The 17,540-nt window shown below is 40.3% G+C and overlaps 1 protein-coding gene across 3 annotated transcripts in view; it reads right to left on the bottom strand.

Annotated features, from left to right (window-relative positions):
* Nucleotides 1-3,214: 3,214 nt before the first annotated feature.
* The window catches only part of LOC116826626 (uncharacterized protein C1orf21), a 240,529-nt gene continuing 226,203 nt past the window's right edge, over nt 3,215-17,540 (bottom strand). For 2 of the 3 annotated variants that reach the window (XM_075067876.1, XM_075067877.1), the window contains exon 6: nt 17,019-17,117. In XM_075067876.1, the coding sequence (XP_074923977.1) occupies nt 17,034-17,117 (84 nt within the window). In that variant the 3' untranslated portion in view covers nt 17,019-17,033. Of the gene's footprint in view, nt 3,977-17,018; nt 17,118-17,540 lie in introns of those variants that run through there. The other variant, XM_075067878.1, reaches the window with a different exon arrangement.

Genomic DNA, 17,540 nt, shown 5'->3' on the forward strand with positions numbered 1-17,540 from the left:
GGTACCTTATTAACAATACACTTTGGTCTAGAATCACTTTCTTGGTGCTTCTTGCATCATATGCCTTAAAAATAATCAGCAGCACATACGGTGTGTAAAGTTAAATTCCCCCTCCCCCAAAATGTATTTGATCGTGTAAAAGTATCTTTGAGGTACAACTTGAGCAGAGATAAATTTTAAATCTACAGTAATCTGCTTATATTATTATAGACCTTTAGCAGAGGAGGACTGGCACTATATGTTTAGGTTTCTAGCAAAATATGATATGTCTTTGTCAAAGGAAACAAAATAGACCTGATTAAAAATATAATTTACATGAAGAACTTAACACTTCTGCTTTTGGTTCCTGCAAGTTCTCTCTCTTACAAAAAACAAATAAATTAAATACTGTTTTTCACCAATGGCAAAACAGAACAGGAATTTAGTTAAGATCTCACTCCTAGGCATTTTCAATTTAAAGGAGGTCCAGTTGTTCACTGCCCACTTTCCAGCATATTACTTCCAGCCAGCTGTATGCACTCTCTCCACTTGTTCTGCTGAAGTTCTCTCAGTACCTCACTGATCAAATTTTCAAGAAACATTCCAGTGGAGTCCTCTTGCTTTGCCAAACAAAGCAGACAGCTTTCAGTGGTCCAGGTGTAGAGAGAAGGATGTCAAAACAGAGCCTTAAATGTTCAGAAGCCATCTTAATTTCACAGAACTCTGTTTGACACTGGAGATTAGAAAATAAGAGACTTTTGCTGTGTTCTTTTGTTGTTTCAGGAAACAGAGTTTCTTTCCTTTTATCACAACTGCAGAATTCTGCTTTTTCACGTAAAAAAGAGTAAGACAGCTAGTTAAATGATTAGGCAATAGCCAAAGAGAGAGCACAAAAAACTGTCAATGCAAAATTCTCTTTTTTGCATAGTGGTTGTCAATGATAACAAATATTGCGATGGTCCACGATATGCTGACTAGATGTCAACAACAGGAATAATAAAATTCTCATTTCTATTCACACTTACTGCACAATAAAATTGGTAAAGTAATTATGAATCTTGTTGACAATCCCTCCACACCCATTGGCAGTCTACTGCAATCTTGAATTTCACAAAGAGCAACTGGCAGCTATTAATTTCCCTCCAAATTCTCCTCCCAACACTTTCATCCCCACCATTGCAACTACCAATACAACCGCCCACCCAAGCATTTGCTGCTTTTGTCACTTGAAGGCAGCAATACGCAAGTCAGGTTATAATTTACACAAAGGCTTAAGACACTAGCTGCTTAACAGTACAGTCACATTAGACACATGAGAAGGGTCAGGTATGTTTTTTTTTCCTTCATAAGACTTAGAACAGTATACAATAGCAATCAACTTTGTTTTTAGCATTATAAACAACTATACATTTTTATTTACATTTAGTATTAGCACGCTGAAAGTAACTCCATACTGACGGAGGCTGATGGATTTAAGGACTGCTGTACATGTGTTTTTCAACACAGAACTTGCATGGCAAGAAACATTTATCACATGGAAACTATTAATTATATTTGAAAAGAAAGGGCTCAGTCCTGCAACCCTTCATAACTCTCTTGAAGCCAGTGAGGTTTAATTTTGTAAGGATTGCTCCCGTTAGTAGGGCATGCAAAACCAGGCCCCAAGTTGTTTAAGGAATTAAAATGAGTGTTCCTGATGCTCCTTCTGGCGATGGCTACCTTACTGAGAGATGACACCACTCATGAAACAAGTTCAGTACTACACAGGCACAGTCACAGTGTAAGAGAACACAAACCTGTTTCTCTCATGCTTCAGCTCCAGGAGAAACCAGGACAATCCTGATAAAAATGATGTGAGATTTCGACCACAGATGAGAAAATGTAGCTTCTGGTCAGCTTGGGATATGCTATGCCACAAAATAAACAAGACTGAATTGTTAAAATCAGTTGATAAAACTGAATGAAGATCTGGGAAACTGGAATTCTCCTGCAATTTTCAGCCACAAGCAGGATAAAAATCCGTGTAATCTGGTAGAATCCCTGTCTGTTAGGACAGTTGTTCCTGGAATCTTACCCTGAAAAATATTAGCTGCTTATTGGTAACTTTGTGTCCTAATCTGTGATGTACTGAGCACTTAACTTTCAGTACTGTTGATGGCCGGCTGAGATGCCCATATCAGATGGCAGGATTTAGGACTCTTGATATAGCAGTCTTGCTAAAGCCTCCTGACATATTACTCTTGCTATAGAACCAGTCTTGCATGAAGATGAAATGTAACAAGTATTAATATACTATGCTGACTATTCAAGAGTGCGCATGTCATGGAATATGTGATTCTAACTCATTGCTTCTTCTCTCTGTCCTCTGGTCAGAAAAAGGAAAAAGTCTGGCGGGAAAAATAAGGAAGTGGGGGGGGGGGGGGAGAGGGGGAGAGAGAGAGAGAGAGAGAGAAGGGAAAGGTTTGAGGGTCGTGTTGTACACCATTCAAGCAACAGTATAGCATCAATTGCTCCACTATGACAATTTCAAAACAGTACAAAGCCTTTTCATATTGATTGTTAACTCTACCCATAGCATCACTGCATTCTGTTGTTGGAGACCTCTTTAATCATTGGCCCTCCACAACTCCCAATACTCAGGATTCATAACTTTAGACAAGATTTTCAAATGTGACTAGTTGAAAATAATGGCCCTTTAAGATGCCTCAAATTGGGCACCAAAAAATGGAAGCACCTAAAATCAGGAGTCATTGGAAAATCTTGTCTTGAATGCATCTCAAAATCCCCAGTATGTTCCACATATATAATCCAACAAAACTGCACTGAAACAAACTTAATACAGAAACCTCTGTGTCCTGGTATCACATTGACAAAAACAGAATCTCTTCCTGGTGTGGTCATCTTTTGGGGTTACACACTGTCATATAAAGACAGGCACAGTTACCTAACTACTTTAAAAGAATAAATACAAAGAGTATCTCTCCTCCCCGCCCCTTTAGGGTTATTTTTGCTCATGACAATATTTGTTAAAATATTGCCTGTAAGAAGATAATATCCTCCTTTGCATAATATGGAAAAATAAAACTCTACAGAACACACAACAGACATTACAAATTGGCATAGGTGCTTTAAAGTGTTAGCATCTTGGAGTTGCAGCTGTAGAGGGCTGCCTTTGCCTTCCCAAGTCCCCCAGACTCAGAAAGGGTGGAACTGTATGAATGGTAAAAGACAAGAATACATAAAAACAGTAAATGTTTATTTTCTTAGAAAAGAGGGATTCAAATGATTGTGATCACACTTCCATTCGCGTTCAGAAAAGCCAATACGGCAAGCTTAGTCCTTGATTAAGATACCTATTAAGTGAAACTTTTTCCCTTTAAAATACAAATTTCTGCTCCTGCATCACTTCCAGTATTTGTATGATAACATGCTTTTAACGGACAATAATTTCTCAACTTCTTCCCAGTAGAGAAACAAGGCCTGTTATGGCAACCACATCCCATCTCCAAAGGCTGAAATCACCAGTAATACTAAGCACTCCAGCCCATCTGTGGCCTGACAAACAGCTCGAGGATTTCTTAGAAGCTTGACTGTTCAATTATGGAAGTTTTGTATAACACTACCTAATCCGATAGAAAATAGGCCAGCAACCTTAGTAAAATCAACAGCGTCTTTCAGATTAAATTTGAAGATTTCCTGCATACTTGGACACAGAAAAGTGAAAAGTTGCAACAAGTTTTAACTAGCAGCAACACACACAGTTCCATATGAGTTCTTAGCAATATTCCTTGTCTTTTTTTTTTTTTAAGAAACGCTGTAACTGAATGGAGCATACAATGTGGAAATGATCTTCTTTTGCTATGTAGCGCTGCTCACTCTAGAAGACTTCCAAAAGATTTTGACCGGGTTGTAATCTATTTACACAGTAGTATTCCTGTTTTGATTGGCAGAATTGGCACTATGTGATATCCTCCTCTTCTGAACAATAATCACGACCCTTTAAAAAGAAACACACACAAATGAACAATTCAAGAGAGAGAATGAAAAGCAAATAAGTAATTGGAAACATTGGGTAGGATGACAGGTTTACAGGATAGTACACACATCTTTCATCCACATATCCCAGTGGATTCTATACATTGATTTATAAAGATACTTTACATGTAGATGCAGCTAAATAGACGCAGAGATGTAGGTCCACCACTAGAATGCAGCAACCTATGGAGTGCAAGGCAGCAGCCATTATAATAGTGTTAGCAAAATAAGACAACCATTTTGCGAACAGAAAAATAAAAGGAATACTTTATCCATTAAAAGCAACAAGGGATTCTTATATAAGCAAAATACATCCATATTAAAATTAAACCAGGACAACAAGGCTAATACCCTAAAGCTTGTGAAAAAGTTTCAGGGAATCCTTACTGACCAGGTGAGTTATGTTTTACGTCTCATCTCATATATGAAACTTCCAGTAGTACAGTTCTCCTGCTCATCAAGCTTTTCTACATCACCAGTACTTGAGGAGTTTCCACTAAGTATTATTATTAAACTCTTCAGTGTAACTAAAGGCCTGCTGAGCAACACAGACACTTTCCAAACTGCACTGCATAGCAGAGACTGCTATTCTATTTTGCCCATATAAATGCGGAAAGATTTATACATACTATAAAACATTTCTAATGCCACAAAACTACTCTACATCAAGGGCCAGATGGTGCCAGGCCCTGCATGGTTGCATCGAGGATGCAAAGAGCCTCACTCAATCTGGTGCCACTATAAAGGCGTTAGACACAACGTATTCCCCTGAGTGCAAGGTCTATGCAATGCCAGTACCCTCAGCTCCACTAGCCTCTCCAAAGGGGCTGGACAGGGAGGGACAAGGCCTCCTGTTCAAGGCACAGTGAATACCAAAGCTCGTGCTAGGACCTTGGTCCTCCATGCTACAAACGCAAACCCCAAATGCCCACAGACAAGATTAATCCTTGAAACTTAGTCCAAGTATTAAAAGCCTATCTGCACTACTTCCTGCTGTTCCTATGTGCAGGCTACTCAGCAAACACATGCACAAACACACAGGTAAAAATTATTGGCTGAAGCATGTCAAATAAATAGTTACTAGGGGCAAGGAACAGGAGGAAAAACAGAGGAAGCTCATGTCTCTGGAGAAGTCTGGGGTAGAGAGGGCCCCGGCCGGAATACAAGCCTGATAGTATTCTGAAAGCACAGAGGGACATTTCAGTCCTCCTGCAAATGGGTGAAAAGCCACGAGCTTGAACAGAGTTGTGCCCATACCCCACAACTGAAATTGGGCCAGTCCTGCCAGGTCTTTATGCTCAGGAAGAGATTTTTAAGAGTAAATTGTTTAAAAATTGCAAAGAATAAAGGCATATCTGGGTGATAATTCCGGGGTGTATGTGTGTGCACGCGTGTTCAAAGCCATCTTGTTTAATTTTCTGCCGCTGCTTAAAAGTTATTTGATGCACATGACACGCACACTGTACATTGGCTAGGAATAGAAGCTACAAAGTGGCTCTGGGTTTGTTGCTCAAACCCATTGAGCTGCCATGGGACAACCATGTCCACTTTGGTTTGGTGGTGTTTCCTTGCACCAGTCCTCCCTGTCTAAACTCTAGGGCCAGCAGTGCTTTGTTGTCAATGGCTGAAGATGGAAATTTGTGGGTTTTGTTAGTAGATTAAAAAAAGATTAGCACTCAACAACTATATATTTAGTCCCACCTTTGTGGTAATCAGAAAAGCTAAAAAATTCACCTGGTTTTAATACACGTGATTTCTGGGGGGAGAATGGGGAGGGGACAGACAGGGCAACATTTTACAGAAAGGCCAAAATCACCTGGTTTCCTTTATTTCAGAGACTGACAATTCCTAAACTCTTAACAAAACTATCTGATTAAGCACTGACAAAGTACTTGTCAACATGGGCCAACATACTGTATAGCTGTGAAAAATCACCATTAAAGAACAATAACTGAGGCCCAAGATATTTCCTGGTGATAAGTGGAAACACTAGCTGGTCATTTATTCCATGGGAAATGCTCTGCCCCGGCGCCATTATTACTGTTAGAGGCTGTTTAATGTTAACTAGCATCTCCCCTCTTCCTCCTTCCATTTTTCTTTTTTTTCCACTGTATTTTTGAAAGTGAAGCAGAAAGATGGAAGGAAAATGTTTTTGAAGACATACATAGAATAAATCTTAGCAGAATTATGGACATACACCCTCTTTGCCCGAGCCTTGAATTTAAATTGAAGTTGGGGTACTGTCATCAGCCATTTTGTTTATTTATCTGCTTCACTGCATAAAGGATTGCTCACTTCTGTGCCTAAAAGATGGGGCAGTTCCATATTTGCTTCCCTTGTGATGACCATTTTAAAGTAATTATTGCCTGGTGTGGCAGTCGGCTCAGATGCCTGATCTACTTTTTAAGCATTCTGTCAGCTTTCTGATTCCAATTAGCTTGCGTTGGCAGCAACAGCACTTGAAAGAGAAAGAGTGAAAGCGCTGGGTGAAATACCAGGGATACTGCTCACATTTTCCTGAAGCATGACATGTAGATCTTTTACACACGATCCCTTAAAGCAACTAGCAGGAAGAGAGACTTCAGCTGAACATACTAATTGAATTACAAAGTGAAAACAGGGCCCTATTTGAATTAATACAAACAGCCATCTCAGCACTGCACCGCATCCTCACATCAGTGCTTACACATTAAAAAGCTTCAAGTTGCATTATGGATTAATTTCTCACTTTAACTTCAAATGGAGCAGTGAGGAGGAATGGCATTGAACAGATCCACCAGCTCTCAAGAAGAAGAGGGAGCAGTCTAGTTTGAAGACAAACAGCAGTTTTATTTACTTAAGCTTGTAATAGGCTCCCTCCCCCACCCCATATCTTTAGGGTGGGATGAAACTGAATTCTTTGTAATAAAGGTTTCCACTAAAGACAAACCAGTTTGTAGTTTTCACACAAGTTAGAAGGAACAATCAAAGACTAGGTTTTTAACCCAATACTAGACTGAAAACTGCCTGGTCTGAACCAATATTTTACCTCAAGTTCATGAACTTGAGTTAACATCACACCTTTTTTCCCTAATGAAGAAACAGCCTAAGACTAAAGCCAGGTCTCTGTAACAGAATACTGTTGGTTGAGGTGTGAAGAGTTGCAATCCTTGACTGATGAGGCTGGGGTAGCATCCATGTAGATCAGGGGTCGGGAACCTTTCAGACATGGTGTGCCGAGTCTTCATTTATTCACTCTAATTTAAGGTTTCGAATGCCAGTAATACATTTTAACATTTTTAGAAGGTCTCTTTTTAGGTCTATAATATATAACAAAACTATTGTTGTATGTAAAGTAAATAAGGTTTTTAAAATGTTTAAGAAGCTTCATTTAAAATTAAATTAAAATGCAGAGCCCCCCCCCCACCTGGTGGTCAGGACCCAAGCAGTGTGACTGTCACTGAAAATGAGCTCGCATGCCGCATTCGGCACACGTGCCATAGGTTGCCTACCTGTGGTGTAGATGTTGCATTTTTATTGGTAACTTGTTTTACTTGAGCGGGCTGGAATAAGCCACACCAGCAAAAGCATGGTTTTGCCAGAATAAGATATATCCACATGAGCAGCGCTTTGCTGATACAGTATACCGGTATAGCTATACCATTATAGTGACTGCTCCAAGGGTAGACATGTCCTAAGGCAATTCATATGTGACTCTTTGCTTGTACAAACTACACAGGGCTCAGCCCTGCAAGCAAAATACTTAGGCACATGCTTAACTTTAAGCAAGTGAGTGGTCCCATTTAAGTCAATGGTATTACTCATGTTAAAATTTAGCATGTGCTTAAGTACATTTGTGAGTGTGTAAGCAGTCCTAATGGGCCAAGAAAGGATCCACTGTGCTCAGTGCTTTGGAAAGATAAAGTCCACAATCAGATAGTTACTTGTTACATTTAAAATGAAAAACTACAGACATACCAGAAGGGAGGTGACTCCTCCTTGAGGCTGGTGTGTGTGACAGCCACACTTCATTCAGGACAAATGCAAGAAGCAGTTATGCTGCCTTTGGAATAAGACAGATGAAACACTAAGAGCCACCATGCAAAGTGCCAGACCACATGAGAGGCTGGTCAGGAGTTGAGCTATACAAACAGTGGGATTTCACTAGTGTCTGAATGCAAATGCAGAGAGCTAGGTACTGTTTGATGAAAGTGTGTGAGATTGTGAGAGAAGCTGACAGAAAGATCACAGAAGCAGCCGGAGACAATAACAGAAAGCCAAGAGCAACCAGAGAAGCACCTGCAGTGTGACCCTGGGAGAAAACTAAGGATATTTCTACATAGCAAAGGACGGTGTGATTATAGCACAGGTGGGCTTGTTGCCTGACTATATACCCAGGGTCTCCAGCAAGCTCATACTCAGGTAACTAGCCTGCACTGCCTACCCACTCTACAATCACACCTTCATTCGCTGTGTAGAAATAGACTGAGAGACAGAGTTTTCTGGTCAGAGTGTTGGCTAGAAAAAGCCTTGGAATAGTTTGACACAATATCTCGGTTCCTACTGTACTCAGGGAAACAGAACTTTGTGTACATTATTTGTAAATAAACAGGATGGCATCAAACTGTCTTTCTAAAGGGAACAATCCACAAGACCCTGAACATTGGCTAACGGCTTCGGTCAAAAGGGGTAACATTCTTACAAATATGATAGCCAGTTCAATATAATAAGCACAAGTTTTAAAATGCTCCCACTAATCGAGTTATCAACATAACTAATCAGTTATCAAGATCAAGTAAAAATATAAAAGGAGGGAAAAAACAGTGCAGGTAATTTCCAGCCCACACCACTTTTTTGGCCTCTCAGTTCTTATTTTTGTAGGATTACCTGTACCACAAAAATACTTTAATACAAGTCTGTGAGTGTAAGGGGAGAAAAAAGATGGTATGCAGCTCTCTTCAACAGCTCACACACTGGGGATAATAAAAAGTTAGTAGGTGGGTTCCCCTTCCCCCATTTTTGTTGCATCTAGAAACTGCAAGTGTTCTGTATGTTTTATGATATCCTTTATAAACAAAAAAATTCATTGTTTTTCTAGATGACAGACGGATAAACAAACTCTCATGGCAGGAATACTGAAGCCTTCCCAGTTAAATGGTTTTTTGTGCAGCTGACAGAGTTCTACACAGGAAAAAAAAAAAAAAAAAGGTATCTAAGGAGACACTGCTTCCACTATCACTCCAAAGTTTGGCACCAAAATCCTTTAGCTAGGAACCAAAGCAAATAAAGGGGAAGGAGGAAGAGGACTGCTGGCCTGATGGGGTAAAATGAATTGCACCAAACAGTCCTTTCTTCTGCTATCGCTAAAAGGGCTGACGCTACACAGTGCCCTCTTTCAGAATAGATCCCACCGTAAGAACCACTTTAATGTTTCCCAGCTTTGGGAACTCTTTTCATCAATCTGTTTTTGTTTACAGTGTTCACAGAAGGGGTGGAAAGAAATTCCTAAGAGGAGGCACAAAATAACTGTACACTGAGTTAATTTTTATTTCTTATTCTGTAAGGTAAACCAAAGGATGCATTAAGAACAATACACTTTACTAATGAGTTTTAGTCTAAAACTCCTGTATTTGCATATGTTTCAGTTAGCAAATTACTTATTTCTAATGGCACGCTTCACACTGTACAAGAGTCTGCTTTGTGTTGCTGATTGGGTCTCATGCCCACAGTTTTACTAATGAGATCTACTGAGTCATTACCACAGGATGACTGTTTGGTGGCCTATGCCAACGGAAGTTGATGGTCTTAAATCCAATTCCCAATGCACAGGTATAAACATAAAAGAACACTATCATGAACAGTTCCGTTGTGAGCAGTTTTCAGCAGAAAAGACAAAGATTGAATTCTTAGAGAGACCTAGCTACTCTCGAATCCCAGAGGTGATCCCTCTAGATCAGGGTGAAGCACATTATTGTAGCACTATGCAGAAGTCTGCCTTGTAAGTGTGTTTTGTGGAGAGAGGTCTTCAGTGTCTAGGGCTGTCAATCTGGCATTTCTCAAGAGCAACAAAGTCACTTATAAAATACTTGTTTAAGAGGAAACGGAACAAAAGAATCACATGCATAAATAAATGTGTGTGCTCAGAAGATATTAAGAGATTCAAGAACAGGATGTTAACTCCTTTTGGAGTCAGGGTTTGCCAAAGTCAAGTGGCAACAGAAAATGCGTCATCATTTAATCATTTATATACCAAAATGAGGGAACAAAAGCTTTAAAAATATTGTGCAACTTCAAAATTCTCTACTGCTTCTCTCTAGAACGTTAGGTCTTCAGTGAAAAAGTCAGCTCTAGAAATTGTTTACACTCTTATATTTTCTGAACGAGAGTAGCCACACTGACATAAATATGTGGTGTAGGTATCTCACACCGGTATAAGAAATGATTTGCCCTAGTCTGCACTAGGGTTTTATATTGATGAAACTACAATTGATGAAAAAAATCCCCAGCACAGATCAGACATTAATTGTTAGGTATGTAATTATATCTCATAGCATTGATGTTTTTGCTCTAGGAGTATATTAAATGTGCCTACAGATTGAGAAAAACAATTTATAAATAAAATATTGATTATAATGAAGATAATTTCATTTCTCATTTTAATATCATGCTTCATACTTGTGATGCTAAGGTAAAACAATCATTTTTCAGAATCTGGTTAAAACAGTGATGCTTGGAGGCCATTTGTCAGGATTATTCTTTTTCCAAACACTTTAATTAGGGCAATTTTGCATATATTCCACTTCAGATCCCTTTTTAAAATCATCATCATCACCACATAATAATTGCACTGTGGTACCACCTATGAATCCCAGATAAGGATCAGGGCCCCATTGTACTAGAAGTATATGCACATCCATAATCCCCCCCAAAAATTGCAAAATAAAGCCCCGAGCCTGCAAAAACTTGCATCATATGGTTAACTTTCTACTCTGACTAGTCCTATTGGAGCTAAAGGGATTACTCAGTAAAGGTAAACATGTGCCATAAAACCTTTGTAGGAACAGAGCCCAAGTAAATTTTGGGTTTCTCTTTCCTATTCAGTTATTTGCTGGATTATGGGGGAAGCACAGATTGGAATGTTTTTTAAGCAGGACATGAAAATTCTTTTCTTCTTCATCACCAGCTCTGAGTGATCTTGATGATCATGTTGTGCTTCACAGCAATCCTTTGTTAATTCAGATATAATTTTGCTCCTTGCATTGCTCCATCACGTGCATTATTACATCTCTGATTTATCTCAGAACAGCATGAGCTGATGTACCTGCTTCATTATTCTGAGCACCACTTGAAGATGCTGATCTTTGTATTCTGCACCAAAAGTGTGTGTCTGTAACAGGGAGTCTTTACTTCCTACAAGAATACATCTCTATTTTCCTTGGAGGTTTTACAGTGGGTGCCATTTAAAAAATGGCCATTTAACATCCTCAGCCATAACACAATGTTCCAGTCAATGCCCATTTCTGTGACAATGTTGAGATTATTTAAATTCCCTCTCTCCCCCTCTCCTCTTCAGGCATATGTTACAAATTGAGCTGGTTGATTCTGTTGCATTCTCTCTGGCAAAATTAATCAGCTTCAGAAACCATCTATCTATGATGACTCTGAGGCCAGGTCTACACTGCGACTTTAAATCGGTTTAATGGCCGATATACCGATTTAACGCTGTATCCGTTCACACGACGTCGTCATTAATATCGAGTTAAACTGCTCCTTAAATCGATTTCGGAACTCCTCCCAAACGAGAGGAGTAGTGCTAATTCGATCGCATAACTGATTAGTTCGTGGGGACGGCAATCGACTATTGGCTCGGCGGCATCCAGAGTGCCACTGACGCTCATGGACAGCAATCTTGAATCGATGCAGCGGCATAAACAGGAAAGCACGCAACTTGTTGATACATATCCCTTCTGCGTTGCCACGTGGCACTCTGATCACACGGCTGGCGAGCAGTCTGAAATCGAAAAAAGCTCCGCCATGACCTAGAGATACTATATTTGACGCTGTATGGAGAGACAATCGGTGTATCACTCGTTACAGACACGAAATGCCAACGTTGGAATAAAAAACTCCGATCACAGCGTGTTGTCTGACAAGGAACCGGAAGCCAAGACTCAACATGGGACGCTTATGAAGGGAGGAGTCTGAGACTCCAGCTTATCCACAGTCCACAGCAGTCTCTAATTATTGCAGTCGTGCTGGCTCCCAATGTCGTGTAGGTTCAAACACGTGTCTGCTGCGAGCTCCTCAGTTTATTTCCCCCCCCCACCACGTGAAAAACGGGAAGAGCGTGCTATGGTGTTTGCTCATGCACTCCGCGAAAAAGCACCACAGGTTGTCTGGCTGCCTTCAAGGGAGGTGAGCGTAACCAGCACCACCCGGGGAATGTTTGCTCCCCATCAGCACATGTGCTCTCAGCACGAGTGGAACTTGTGCTGAGGAACAGCTACCCACAGTGCACCGCTCCTGAAATCGATGGTAGCTTTGGACCATGGACGCAAACAATCGATTTCGGGATCCCACTGTGGACGTGCTAAACCGATTTTATTAGATCTGTTTTGTAATATCGGTTTAAGCTAATTCGAAATAATCGTGCAGTGTAGACGTACCCTGAGAATTGCTCTTCTTCGTTTTATTCTCTTCTGTTTTGTTGCTTTCCCTATCTAGAGTTTCTGAAGATAATATTTGTGCCTTGATTTCTGAGGTCAAGCTAATTACCTGTCCCTCTGACCCAATTCTCTCTAATTTACTCCAGGGGCTCTTTCTTCAGGCTTAATTGATGGCTATTATAAATTCTTCACTCTCCACTGCGGAGTTTTTATGTGATTTCAGGCATGCTTTGGTGAGCACTTTTAACAAGTATTGTCACTGGATTAAGCTATTGTTAACTATCTATCTGCCTCTCATTCTCTCTCATTTCTTCCCTTTATTTTTGAACTCCTTGTATGCGTGTGTCATATTTTAAAGCCTGTGACTATGTTCACAGTAGTTCCATGCCAGCATGAAAATTTCATGAGACTGGGACTGTAGCTACTAGCAGCCAGGAGGAGTATTTCTGACGCAACCTCCTCTCAGGGCTTGCTTTGCTGCAGGGAGGGAGACACCCTCAGACTCCCTACTCCTCTTACTGTTCTTCCTCACTAGCTACTTTATATATCTAATATTTGCATCAAGCAGGAACTGAAGCCACTATCTTGTGTACCTGCTCTACGGTGGTCCAACCAGCAGTACCACAGGGCTAAGCAAGTCCCATGGCACTATTGCTTTCTCTAGATTTCTATGCTAACAGCAGGGGAAACCACTGTCATGGAATCCCCAGAACTCCATTTACTAAATATTTAAAATTAACTTCTACTGTATGAGCTGAGGGACCTTTTTCATTCTGGGTATAAGCTGCTGCTCTACTAAAAAAGCACCACTAGAATTGCTTAGTGATCTTTTGGCAGTTAAACTCTTTCCAGTACTATGGACCATTCAACACTACTTCAGTGCTGATCATCCTGAAGTTTCCACATGGCTTAATGCTTATTTGATTCCCATTGTATGCCTTTCATTTTTTTCTGAATCAATAACCAAATTCTGATGCCACTGAAGTTACTGGAAAAACTTGCACTGAACCTAGTGAGACCCAGGATGCAGCCACAACAAATGGCTCAGGCTTTTCATGTTATGCTCTAAATGTGTTGGTATAATTCAGAATTCAGCACTGGGTCCTTAGTTTTCTTCATTTTATATTTACTTACTCCTTGGGTGTTCTGAGTCATACGGTTTTCATCATCATAATTATGCTGATATCCATTTCTATTATTCCTTTTAAGTCTTCTACCAAGGACAGATATTCAAAGAAAAATAACAGATGTCTCCATCTGGATGCCTCACAATGGTTTTTTTTTTTACAATAAGTTCTGACAGAAACTTTCTCAGTTGGGAATGACATTCTGTGTTCTACCCCTGGGTCACATTTTATGGAAGTTAATTCAGCTGTACTGTCCCAGTACCAAGTATAGCTCTACTGTCCTAGTGTTCCCCCAGATCTTGGGTATTGTTTTTTTTGACACTGACTTCCCTCATTCCATCTTATACTAGTTCTCTAAGTTATATCACTGTCGTTTATTTGATCTCAAGGATTGATAAATACTTAATATTTTCAGCTGCTAAAACATCAGTTCTTGTAATTTCATGTTTGGATTGCAGCATTACTATTTTAACCAGTCTTCCTACCCATTCAGTTGTCATCTTTTTTCTTTCTCCAATCAGTTTAAAATACGTCTAACTTTCTCCATTCTCCATAGCGTTCACATTATAATGTCTGGGCTATTTACTCAACTGCACTAGCTGATTAACAGCCTTAGGGGTTTAAATTTAAATTCAGAGGTATTATCTTATTTAAAATTATTCACTTTATAGCTTCGATATACCAGCTTTAGATAATGCCAGTCTCCATCCCTATCTCCACTACAAATACAAGTGTGTCTGTGGATGCAGTTACATCATGACTCGGTTTCAACACAGTTCTGTTTTGTAGTGGAGACGGAACCTTCACTGCATTTTATAACCTGACTGACCGCCCTGCACCTTTAAGCGGTGGGGGGGAGGGAAGAGATTTCGCTAGCTGGCTGGCTAAATGAAGGGAACTGTGCGCTTTATGGTGGGGGGTGGTTACAACTACTGAGAAAGAGTCAGCATGGTTGCCCTGTGCCTTAGCTCTCCCTTTTGCACGGAGCAGGCTGCCCACTGGTTTATTTTCTGCAGCCTGCAAGCTCCTCACGGCCCCCCACCCCCACCCCCCCAGCATTTACCTAGAGTGGCTCCGGCCCAACACGCACCGGGGGCAGGGCAGGTTCCCTGCCTTCCTGCCCTGCCCCTGCGCTGCTCCGGGAACCGATGGAACCTGGAGAAGGAGGGGCGCAGGGGTGTGTGTGGCTGTTGCTTCAGGCACTGCCCCCAGCAGCTCCCATTGGCCGGGAACGGGGAACAGTGACTAGATAAATAGCTTGGAAAAGGACTTAAAAAGAGGTGTTCAGTAAAGGAGTGAAGGGAGGGGGTCATGGTGGTTGGGGACTCCTATGATTGGTACAGCAGGGAGCCAACCCCCATTATTATAGCCCACCATAACCCTCCTACGGGGGGGAGGGAAGCTGGATGGAAAAAGAGGGGGAGCTGGTAAAAACCCCCAGATAATTATGGAATAGACATGGGATTACCTCCACTGTACACTTATCTGCAGGGTAGTCCCAGACATCTAATAATAAACTTGCGGCCTGATTAAACCCATGTCAAATGTTTCTTGGCCTTCTTTCGGTACAGTCAGACAATAAAGCCTTGGACACATCAGGACCTATGACACAGACATAATCTTTTTGTGGTGTTGTCTGGGTCTGGTCTGAGTCCTAATCCCAGTGCCTCCTCCCAGCTCAATTTGGTGAGATGTCAGTCCACTTCAAACAAAGTCAAGTAATTCACTCAGCATTTTTGAAATCAGATTTATAACATTTTTTTTCAGTTCCTTTTAATTGCATGTTTTATTATTGTCCTGTATTTTCCTTTAAAATGGACAGAAAGCGTTATATAAAAAAAATCAAATAGTATCTTATTTTCCCATCCATTTTGCTTTGTTGGCAGATACTCAGAAAACTACATTTCTGACAAATATTTACTAAAAAAAAATCTTTTAAAGAAGAGTAAAAATTGAGAGAGCATTTCCTCAAACAAATGAACCCCTCAAACACCACAAATATAGGATTCTGCTGTACAGTAATCCATGCCAGTCTTCTTGAGTTGTCACTGGTTTGAAAAGCAAGAGAGAATCTTCTTTATTCAGTTTTACCAGATACAATTGTAACTTTTGTTCCTGTAAATGATTTCCTGGCCCTTGGGATAATAAATTACTATCAGGGGCACTGAAGACAGCCATAAACGTATGAGAATGTGAATCTGCCCATCAGTGAGAACAAGGAGTCAACCTCCTTCTTAGTTCTTTGTCTGGTGAATTGTGTCTATTGTTCTGAAACAAATCCAGAAAATGAAGGACAACATGAACCCACACCACAGACAAACTCACTGGAATGAGTTCACTCTTTAGGGAAGATACACCTTTTAAAATGTCCTTTACTACAGTATCTACTGTTTCACTGACACATTTTAATATTATGAAGGATGATAAACTGCAAGCAATAAGTGTTAAATATTTATTAGGTCAACATGCTTATCAGGGCTAGAAGCAGCTGCAATGTGGATGAACATGACAGCTTATTTTTCAATCCTTGATAGGGTATGTCACAGATTAAAATAAAACCACGCTCCTTGTTTGATTAAATATTCAGGAAACAGTAGAGTACTGAGATGGGAAAACTCTTATAATGAACCTATAAACACTTCTTTGTTCAGAGAACTCTTCTGCCAAAACAGTCCAGTCACAAACATCGCACCTTTTCTGGTGTAACACTTTACCTGTCATCCTCCCAAACCAGAAGAATAAAGAGAGACACTTTAGGCTGGACTATTGCATTTAAGGAAATAATCCTCCAACTAAATTAAAAAGACGCAGAATTGTCACTGTGGAATCACTTGGCGTAAAGGGAGCACAGAGTGAATTCTACTCAGCTGAAATACCTTATGTTGCTTCTTTCAAGGCCAAACATTTTTTCCCCTTCCAAATTAACAATTCAGCTCTAGGTATTTAAAAAAGGCTCTTTAATACACAGTAATGTCTATTTGTTGGTGTCACATAGTGAAATACTTGCAGCTCCTCTAAATTTTCCCTTTCACCAAAATAAAATGTGATTTTTCAGGGAATAAAGAACACTTTAGTTGCCTGAGACAAATACGTGATTTGCTTAGTGAGGCATGTTGCCAGTTTTCAAAAGTACTGTGATCACTGGCAGAAATGGGAGAAGCTCACAATCAACCAATATGCCTGTTCTTGTAAAAATTCACAGAATCTGTTTTCCATATATGAAAAGTTGCAGAGCAAAAACTGGTGTCTATAGAGCTGTACTCAATACCCTCCCATTCTCTAACTCATCACTGCAATTTTTAAGTATACTTAATTCTGTTTCAGCTGGCTTCTGAAAATAGAAAGATTACATTATATGATGCACCTCATCCCAAATTAAGCCTAAAATGCACATTCATGAGACAGTATCAGAGGGGTGGCCGTGTTAGTCTGGATCTGTAAAAGCAGCAGAGAGTCCTGTGGCACCTTATAGACTAACAGACATTTTGGAGCATGAGCTTTCGTGAGTGAATACCCACTTCGTCGGATGCATGTAGTGGAAATTTCCAGGGGCAGGTATATATATGCAAGCAAGAAGCAGGCTAGAAGTAACGAGGTTAGTTCAATCACGGAGGATGAGGTCCTCTTCTAGCAGCTGAGATGTGTAAACCAAGGGAGGAGAAACTGGTTCTGTAGTTGGCAAGCCATTCACAGTCTTTGTTTAATCCTGAGCTGATGGTGTCAAATTTGCAGATGAACTGAAGCTCAGCAGTTT

The sequence above is a fragment of the Chelonoidis abingdonii genome, chromosome 7 (genome assembly GCF_003597395.2).
Source record: "Chelonoidis abingdonii isolate Lonesome George chromosome 7, CheloAbing_2.0, whole genome shotgun sequence".
Taxonomy (NCBI): Eukaryota; Metazoa; Chordata; order Testudines; family Testudinidae; genus Chelonoidis; species Chelonoidis abingdonii.